At 34.2% G+C, this 10,659-nt stretch overlaps 1 protein-coding gene across 1 annotated transcript; it reads right to left on the bottom strand.

Moving 5' to 3' along the window:
- Nucleotides 1-7,650: 7,650 nt before the first annotated feature.
- Nucleotides 7,651-9,291, bottom strand: LOC131047245 (putative UPF0481 protein At3g02645). The gene has a single exon (XM_057981107.2). It carries the CDS (start codon nucleotides 9,289-9,291, stop codon nucleotides 7,651-7,653), a length of 1,641 nt encoding a protein of 546 aa, XP_057837090.2.
- Nucleotides 9,292-10,659: the final 1,368 nt, after the last annotated feature.

The following is a 10,659-nucleotide window of genomic DNA, read 5'->3' as shown; positions in this document are numbered from 1 at the left end:
ATAATAGTCATATTTTATGAAAATGATTTTAAAAAATAAAAAATAATATTAAAAAAAAGTATAACTATAAACCAAATAATATTAAGAAAATCATATTAAAAATATAACATAAAAAATTAGAATGTTAAGTATGAAATTTGTATTGGTTTATGTATAGAATAATCTCAATTGAATAACAAAGGTATATCGAATTCTTATCAAATATGGCTATTGTGTTTCTATACCAAAACTTAGAAATTGAAGGTTGAGAAAAAGTATTCATGGAAATTGAAATTAAAAGATCTTGCCTTTTTATTACAAGAATTAAGTTTTAACATAAGAATAATAGTTGAAGCACAACTTGTATTAGTGAAGTCTTGTTAGGTAAAAAGTTATATACTGTGGTCATTGAAGAGATACATAGTGAAAACATCAACTGTGAGCCAGGTCATAAGGGAAGCATACTTGCAGCCATTACAGCTTGTTGGCAGTGTGTTGTCATTGATGTCAACTGGTATGCAGGAAGGAGTATGTAAGGAAACAAATAAGCTGTGCTACCGGTAAACATGGGATGCAACCTCTACCAGTAAACATGACCACCGGTAAGAAAGCAAAACCATAACAGAGAAGAACATGATCACTGGTATACAAAGAGGAGTGTAATCCAGTGGTAGACATATTAATCAGGATGCACATTGATGACATGTTTTACTCAACGATAATACGGGTATAAAGGCAAGAGTAATACTACTAGTAAATAGACTTAGTGGATGGATCAATGTGTTTGATGACAAGTCAACTTGATCCACTGACAGAATAGAGGAAAGAAAGCATGAAGGATAACCGGTAAGGTGACATGTACAGGCAGGGTTAGTGAACTGGTGGCTAAACACTGGTAGTGCATACTAGTTAGTAATCTTGTCTAAACCGACTCAATGGACTGAACATAGGTGGATGTCAACAAGAATGACATGTGGATACCAGGTGGAAAGCATCTAGAGGTTGGTGAATTGTCCATCGACGTGGTAGGTGATAAGTAGGTCAACTTTAAATAAGGAACCCATAAATCACAGGTCGATGATAGAAGAGTGCGGCTTGAGCCAGATTAAGTTGTAGAAGCTTTCTAATGATCCGATCTTTGTGCTCATTGGTCAAAGGAAACAACTAAGGAATTAATGGTGATTGATAGAGAAAGGATGAAAGTCAAGTTGCAAGTTGCTAAAAATAGAAAGCTTGTATAGGAATCAGTAGATATGGTGGTAATGTTTGATCTGTTGTAGATCATCAATCGAGGAGATGAGAACCAATCAGATTTGATATGGATTGGGTTGGTGGAGAAAATCTCTAGGGTGCTAGTATTTGAACTCTAAACTTGGCTGGAAAGACATATATAAATATGTAGACCGAAGATGAAATGGATGATGCTAGATGTCGGTAAAGATAGAGTAACTAAGAGAGAAAAGAGTGATTAGAGAGAAGATTAAAAAAAATCTAAGTGTTGGAGCTGATTGACAGAATTATTGAACTAGTAGAAGGTTTATCAGAGGTTTTACTGGTAAGGTTAGAGCAACCAACAAGCTGCCAAATAGGATAACAATTATGTGAACTAGCAAGGGAGATTTAGGAAGAAAGCTGCTGAAAGTGAAGGAGAAAAGAGAATGTACCGATTGAGATCATGCTAGACAGAATTAGGGAAGAAAGGGTGTAAAAGGAGGATAGTGAACCGACAGAGAACTGAGCAGAGGAGAAGTGGTAGAGAAGAGTTAAAGTGGTGAAGTATTTTGATTGCAAGAGTTACAAAACTCATTTGAAACAAGGCTATAACTATTGTATTGATTCGATCTATTGTTTCTCACTGAGTTGGTGCTCGGTGTAGGGGTTGGTGCTCCTTGGGTTGGTGCCCTAAATCTTTGTAAAACTATTTTTCATTGTGAGGTTGGATTGGAGCAATAGTCTCCAGTAGCATTTCTCATCGAGGTTTTTCCCACATTGGGTTTTTCTCATATATCCGATGTTATGTGTTGTCTATCTTTGAGTGTTTTCATTTGATCACTTTCCTTATTTGTCTGGTATATCCTCCTTATGTTTGATATGCTAACCGGTACCAAGAGTTAGGTTTAAAAGGTTTAGAATATTGGGAACCACCAATTCACCCCCCTCTCAGTGGTACAATGTGTTCAACATAGCTAACTTTGTGCACCCATAGATACTAAACAATACATCCAATTTTAACTTTTTTTTTTCTTGTCTTCATATACTACCTAACTATTTATATCTATTACATTAGCTTCTACGTAGTAACAATGTAATTGTGGGATCTGTTATGTGCACAAGGGTCAAAATGTACATGTTTCAAAGTGTTGTCTAATAGCTACTTAAAGATGCCCCAATATCTATGTACTTAAAATTTCCAATACTTTTGCACAAATGTCCTACTAGTAGTGTGCCATGGGTACCAATAAAGGTGTGCAAATAGTCCAATTATAGTCTAAAAATGCTAAAAGTTGAACAACTACTTTTACATGTGAAATTTAAATTAATGGGATTTTAGTTATTATTTTCTGGGTTTCTTTAAACTAAGTAATTGGGAGATTGGGTGTGCAAGGAGTGAACAATTATTGGAACTATAACGACTACTAGTGCTCTTCCCCTAGTTTGTAATATGACTAGAATTGTGAGATATATATGTTCTTCCATAGTCTAAACTAAGTGATCTCAGAAATTTAACGCTCATTATATGTAGTAAAAAGTTGACACTATATGTTTTGATTAGATAAAAGATGGGATAGGCCTATTACTGATACATGACCACCAAATAGGTACACAAGGAAAAACTTAGAAGAAGTGAGATACCACAAACCCAAAAACTAGAAAAGGTGAGCCCTTTTCAAAAGGTTACTTTTGATTTGAGCATCAACTAGAAAGAAAGAGTTACCTAACAAGAAGAATCACATAATCATAATAGAGGGATTTAGGATAACTCCAAACAATATTCCAATGGTAACCCCTTGCACTGGGACAAAGCAATCAAGGGAGAGGAGAACAAACATTAGGTTTTGGGAGACTTCCTAAGACTTCTTACTAGAAGAGCCCCTATGAACAAAATCGTTCATAGAAAGGGAGAAATGTAGCAATCCCAACCCCATCCAAAAGAAAACCAGTACAGATACAATAACATGGACCACCATGACAAATCCACACCAAATCACATCAACAGATCCATAGTTTGTAGAACCAAGACAACAGGGGGTAGAGGGGGCTAGTGTCAAAACCCAAGATGATAGAATCCCCTGGAAGGAAGTCAATGATCACCACCAAAGTGAGTACGATGGAAGCAAAGAACATGCTGGTTAAGCACTCATAAGGTAACAAACTCACATTGTGCCACCAACGCCCACCCACAAATAGGAGAAGAACACTAACACCAAAGGTAAAGCCATTATCAGAAGAGGAAGACACAACAACAAAACACCCCCAATCCCCACCAACTCTAGATAGCCTAGAGGTCAAAACCCTCACAACCACCCAATAATCCACCTCAATAGGATAATGCGGGAGGTTGCAAGTGCAAACAAACTTGGGAAGAGTAGGAGAAAGAATGAACATAATAACCACCTCTATAGGAACTATGTACACACAAACCTTCATAGAGGCCAAAGATCATGAACCAAAAGCAAAAAACCTAGCCACCAAAAAGATCCCAAAGGGAGAAAGGGATGAAACTCCTCTGAATAGCACGTAGAAGCCAAAAAAAATTAAGAGAGCCCATCAAGGAGCCCCTCATCAACTATAGAACCACTAATAGTCCACATAAAAGGCAGAAATAGGGTGAAGGAATGCAACATAGTGGCCACCAAATACAAACTTGCATAAGTGAAGAAAAAAGCCCCTCGAGCACAAGCAAGCCACAATCCATGATGGGTGAGAAGAGAGAAGACAATCACCAATCATAATCAAAAATGAGGAAGAAAGTCAACGTCACAACCCAAAAAATCCCAAGAAGAATAGGGGCCACACCTCCTCTACCAAAAATTAAACACAATGATAAAGGCCCACAAGAAACATGACACAAAGATAAGCACCCATATCCACATGGAGTAGAAAATGCAACAACAATACCTTGTGATACACACTCCACCGTAAGCCACATGATTGAGAAAGCCATATATACCTCCACAAACAAGGCAAGTGAAGAAAACCCACGTGTATAAAGGGACAAAGATGATAGCCCCAAACCATGACAAACTTTGCAAGAACAAAAAAATGGGAAACAAAACTTTGCCCATGTGAATAGAATAGTTGGTTTGAGGGCCAAGACCTCTCAACCACACACTTAAGACAAATGAAGCAATCTCCCACAAACCCAAAGTAGGGCACCCTAAAAGAGGAGACAACCAAAAATCCCAAGACCAAGACTACCCAAACAAGGGACAAAGCTTCAACAAAGTGTAAAACCCCACCTTGGAAATCACCATCATATTTCCTATCTCCATCCCAATCCTCTTTCTCATCCTCCCCACCTCCAAAATCCCTAGCGCTCTCCTTCCTGCTCTCCTTTTGAGATACATTTGTACAGTTACACACAATATGTTTATGGTTATTTTTTGTTTTTAATTTTTCAAAGCATATCATTTTATATAATTTTTAATTATTAAGAATAAAATATAAAAAATAGAATATCACTTTAGATAATATATACATTAATTTTTATTATCATCAAATAAAATATGGAAACTATCATGCATATACATACATCCATTTCTAAACTTATCTCTATTTTCATTTTTAAGGGAAAAGGAATACGAAAAAGTCAATTATAAATATTCATTTGATTGAGATTCTTCACACTCAACTAGTATCAATATTATTTCTCGTTAAAGATGAACTACATCACATCAACTTATTTAATCTATTAGATAATATAATTAATCTAGGGTTTGAATGTTTTTAAAGGAGATATATACTTCAATCAGTACATAAGAAGATATCAAGGATTCTCTTTAGAACCAAAATTTCTTACTCATTCATACTTACCTAGTCCAAAGGAAGTTAAAGGTAATTAGGGAAATAATATATTGTAGATGATTGCATTGTAGAAAGAATTCTAAAGAAATTAAATGTTTCCAACTCAATGTCTTAGATTCTCATAATTTCAATCATCTAATATTTCAAGTCATTTATCTAGTTTCATACATATTAAAGATCAAAAAATTTCATAACATTCTAAGAGTCAAGGTCAACATCAAATATATTTATAGGTTTGGGTATATTATAGCTACTTATATCAACTTTTTTTTAATTGTGATTCAGGTTTTGTTAATCCTTGTAGAAGATATTTCATATAGAATTGAATTTATCCACATCCTTTTATCCAATTATTGATGGTTAGATTAAGATTGTTAAGAACACATTGTTATAACTTTTTCCCATCTATAATTGTGAACATCTTAATGCTAAGATGAAAACCTATTCAACATTTGTCATGCTTACAAAACTTATGTACATAATAGTTATTTTTAGGATATTTCTTGGGTTATAATCTAATATGAACCACCTAATATATATTTTTTCAAACAATAAAATTGAATTTAAATAACATAATTTCTATTATAGCTCATTCAAAGAGATCAAAAAAGAATTTTATTGATTGATTTACAAACATTTGAAAAATATAAAGAGTTCGAAGAATTCCACCACACGCCTCACTCATTCAAGGTTGGCAAAAAACATTATAAAAACATCTTCCAAAATAATTTATCAAGCAATCAAATTGATAATTTAAAACGCTATGGAATGGGGTTTACTATATTTTTTATGTAGCTAGTAAGAAAACCATAGTTTTTATCACCTTTAATACTTAAACTTTCATCTAGTATTCAACATTGATCTCTTTAAGATATTCCTTGTATTCAATTTTAAACTTGAGCATTGCCCTTATTTCATTAGATTAGAACATAAAAAGAAAATACCATGCATCCTTAAACACAAATCATTTCACTTTTTAGATGGGCATAAAGTAGGGAAGTATGTAGACCAATTAAGTTGTATAATCCTCAATATCTTTGTGTTTAATTTTTATATTTAATTGAAGACATGATGGGAAACGTGATTTTTCAAGAGGTTCCAAATGGTTAGAGCATAATTCTACAAGGGTCAAGTATGATTTTGAAATGGTCTTCTTAAATTTTTTAAAAGTTTCACTTCATAAGAACTCTATTTTGAAGATGATTAAAAGAAATATTATCTTTAATATGTAAATAAAATGATTAGATTTTTTTTTTAAACGAGTTAAGAAAATCATTATATTATCCTAAAATGTAAGAATTTTATCTAGAGGCTTGGTAGTTTCAACTATTTTTTTTCTAAGGGTATAGATCTCCATAATAAGGTCTTAAGTAACCAAGATGAATGACTTACAATAAGCTTCATCAAAATGTATTAAGTAATTGATAATAATGAATCAAAATGGGATTATGATTGCTAGGATCTTGAAATATAAAGCTAAAATCCTTTCGAGATTTATCGTACAATAATCCATGTGACGCGAGGATTCAATTAGAAATTTTCAATATAACTACTAAAATTGAAATTAAACAAAATCTTAACTACATGTCCCATATTGTGACTTACACTTTAGTTAATGACAATCATTGTCTTTTGTTGAAGTATTTATAGAACATACATATTTAAATGGATGAATTAAGAATACATAAGTACATACAATTTTCACCACTATAATAGTCTTATTTATGTCCAGTATCATTACAAAACTATTCCTTATAATGACCACCACTTCCATTTTGGTAATTTTAATATTACCATCCACTACCGAAGTCATGGTACATTTTGAGGACTTGGTCAATTGGTGGATGCATTTCATGATTAAAATAATTAACTATGAATAAAACAAGAAGTTTTTTGGCACGTTTTAATGAGTGAAAATTAATGTTTGAATGAAATTAGAATATTTATATCAATATTTCAACCTAAACTGAATAGAATTCAATCATATATATGTATATTGAGCTTGATCATATATATGTATATTATGAATCCTTGAGCCCCCACTTCTTTTTCTATCATCTAAAATTGCATCCTCACTAGACATAAATAGACTTTCTTTTAAAGATGTACACTTCCATTTCTACATGATTGATTGTTTGCCCCCTAAAAAACTTCTTGCACACCCAAAAAAGTGTGAAGGCATCAAGTTTGAAACATGATTTAACTAAACTATACAATTATGTAACTTACAAAATCTATTGCATTTTATGACCAAAATCTGAAACCAACAAACTTCAAAAACAGTATTAAGTGGAAGATATTCTTTAAGAATAAAACAACATTTTATAAATGATTTTATTGTTTTGAACTTAATGGACAGCACAAAATTTCAGAAGTATTTTATAAATACAGTATGCATGACAACGGTATAATATGTAAAAACAAAATAGAAGTGGATCTATTGAATTGGATTCAATAGACACCACAAAATTTCAAAATGTGTTTTGTAAGGGCAGTCTGCTTGACAACGGCAGCATACCTAAAGGCAGAGTTAAACTCGCCTCAAAAAACAAAACTCTTGTACCCCGTCAATGTAAATGAAGTATTTCAAAGAGAAGAAATGGATGTCAGCATCGGTAATTAGAAGATAAAACTCTTCCGATTGGCTTAGCCCTGCAGAACAGTACTGTCGTTCCACCAACGCTTACAGTCATACACAGAACAAAAAGCGTGCAAGCAAGTTAGAAGCAGAAGTATCCCCGTGGCCACAACAGTGAGGAGCTGCCACGAACCAAATATGTACTTGTTCACATGCCGCTTCGCAGCAACGCTCCATCGGCTGTTATAACGCTTGTTGACTTCCGCTATAACTTGGTCCAAATATTTAACTCGCGTCAATTTGACACATTTACCCAAGCCATTCCACAGGCTTGCCACTTTCCCGTCGTCTGCCAGGTGATTGTAGATAATCCCACTCTTTCTCAACAGCCGAACATCTTCAACACTGTCAATGATGCCATTCATGAAATCAGTGTAGCGAGTGAAGATCAAAGCACCGGAAGCACCCGAAGCTTCGAACGCCACTAGATTTCTCAGAACTACTTCTGTGTTGGAATCGAGCCTCAATTTGGGAAGATAAAGAGTTGCAGTCGTCTGGTCGAAGCGAATTGTGGTGACGTCCCCCTCGGTTGGACGAAATTTTACTCCTGCTGAGTATAAATCGGAGACGCAAGGAACAGCTAGTTCGTCGCGTGTAGGAGGTGTTTCCGCGGACGAAAACCCACTCTCTTCATCTTTATCCTCATCTGTTTCATTTCTGCGCTTAATTGAAAGAGATTCAAAAGCTGAAACAAGATTCGTGGACAACTGTGTCACAAACTGGGCAGGCCGGCCTTCCAAGACACGGTCAGGGAGAGCCGAGACTAGTTTAACAAATCCGACTTTTAGCGAGGAGAGAGCCTTCCAGGAAGCTTTCAGAGCACGCATTAAGTAGTTTGAATCTCGCAACGGGACTTTCCCATCCTCCTCCTTATTAGAAATAGTATGGCCCATGGCTGCTGCAGGGACAATAGAGTAGTAGAGCACCTCCAATATGTGACCCCTTTCTTTTATGCACATCCTTGAACTATCCCGCATCTTCAATATAAATGGGGACCATTCTTTACACGCGAGATTCACCAGATTGAAGAGCCTTTCTTCCGCCTTAGCTTGAGAACCCATCTCTATTTCCAGCAGCTTCTCCAAGAGGAACAAAGGTAACTGATTCTCTAGCATTATCAGATCTCTCATAATTGCATTGTGGGTTGCACTTCTGCGAGATGGATCTAAAATTAGACCTAGTTGCTTCACCTGGGGTGAAGCCTGATCACCCTCTTTGACGTAGAACTGCAAGCACTCGAGCACGAAGGAGGCGTCCAGAGCCATGAGCCATGCAAGGGCTTCCTCCTCGTAGTCAAGAAATTTGTGGTGGCAGTTCCTGATTTGCCAGTCATACTTCTTCACTTCTTCCACTACAGATTCGAACTTGCAGTCACCGGTTAATGTTTTCTGGAATCTTCGCGCAGCAGTTATTTTATATCTCTCCATTTCTAATAAATGCGCTCTCCAATGGTGATATGGTCCAATGGAGACGCACTGCGGAATATATGCTTCTGGCTTCAATGTCAACAGCTCCTTCGGCACACAAAAAACGGATACCAAGATCTCCTTTACTTCTTCTTGCTGGCCATGTCTTTGCAGGCATTCCTTTATTTGAGTAACCCAAAGGTCCTGATCAATGACTACTTCATCTTCATTAACTGATCCCATGATTTGAACCTGGAAATAGATGATGGATCAGAGAATGAAGAGAGGGATTAAAATTAGATAATCGAAAGCTCAACTATTTGAAACAAGTGGGCGGACGGTCGTTATATAGCTTCATCCCCGGCTCTAGCGAGGAAGGGAACTTGAATTTCACAGAAATTTCTTTAATTCCTGCGAGAATTTGGAAAACATTTCTATGCCTAGAGCTTCACATGATAAATGCTTTAAGGAAACGATTCCATTCAAAGCGCGTAGGCTACTTGTTACTCTCAAATGGTACTCGCACGCGGAGAGAGGGCCCTCTGATAAGGCCCATCTAATAGTAGATTAGGACGATTGCAAGACGAAACATTTAACCTAATTTTACGAGTTTTATTCTCTGGCTTGAGAGGTAAGAGTTTTGAGTTTAAAATGTCGCTATCTTCACGCATATTTTCCTTTAAGTAGCACTGTTTGTCTAAGAATCTTATCAATTGCTTATGTGAGACGGCCCACAAGAATACCCTGCAAACTTGAACACAATTTCCCTGTGTTTACATTGAAGGATTTGAAAGATTTTCGTCTTCAAGATTTATTTAAGGCATTTGAAGGTGATACCGTTTGCAGAATTCATTGTTACAATTATTTTATTGGATTAATTGTTATTATTATTTGATTTTTAGTTTTCTTCATTTTAATCCATGTCCTGAAGAGATTAATTATTTGTCATTTTTAATTTATTTTTCTTCTATTTTTATTAGATATCTTTATTTGTATTCTATTTTTTCAAATTTGTTTTCTAAATATGTAGCTCTATTAGATATCTAGTTAATTAACATTTAAATGAAAAAGGTATTTTTTAATAAAATTAAGAAATCAATTTTTTTAATGTATAACAAGAAAAATACAATTAATAGATGGTTTAAATTATAATTATAAAATAATTTCTAAATATATATAAATTAAAATCAATTAATTCATAAGTAAATAAAATTATTCTTTAAGAAATTCCAATAGATAACTTTCTCTTATTATTTATTTTAATCAAAATACAAGAAATATATAACTATATACTTGAATTACTTATAAATTATAGTTTAATGGTTTAATTATGCTTGCATTATTTATAGTTTATTTCATAATAATTTAAATTTGTATTTCTAATAGAAAGATATAAAAAACATAGAATTTTTTTCTTTTTAAAGAAATATACGATAACTATTAGTTTTAATAATCACACATAATTCAAAATATTAAATTGAGTATTTAAGATCAACTTGTCATGCTTGATTTAATAACGAAATAATGTTATAGACATATGAAAGATGTTGAGTTCTAATGTCAAACAAAAAGAACAAAAAAGAAATAGTTTCGAATTGAAAATAAATTTAT

The sequence above is a fragment of the Cryptomeria japonica genome, chromosome 7 (assembly GCF_030272615.1).
Source record: "Cryptomeria japonica chromosome 7, Sugi_1.0, whole genome shotgun sequence".
Lineage (NCBI taxonomy): Eukaryota > Viridiplantae > Streptophyta > Pinopsida > Cupressales > Cupressaceae > Cryptomeria > Cryptomeria japonica.
This window is presented reverse-complemented; position numbering and strand designations above follow the sequence as displayed.

Bases quoted from the DNA above. Each gene is read 5' to 3' on its own strand.
- LOC131047245 (XM_057981107.2), bottom strand. From the start codon at position 9,291: ATGGGATCAGTTAATGAAGATGAAGTAGTCATTGATCAGGACCTTTGG.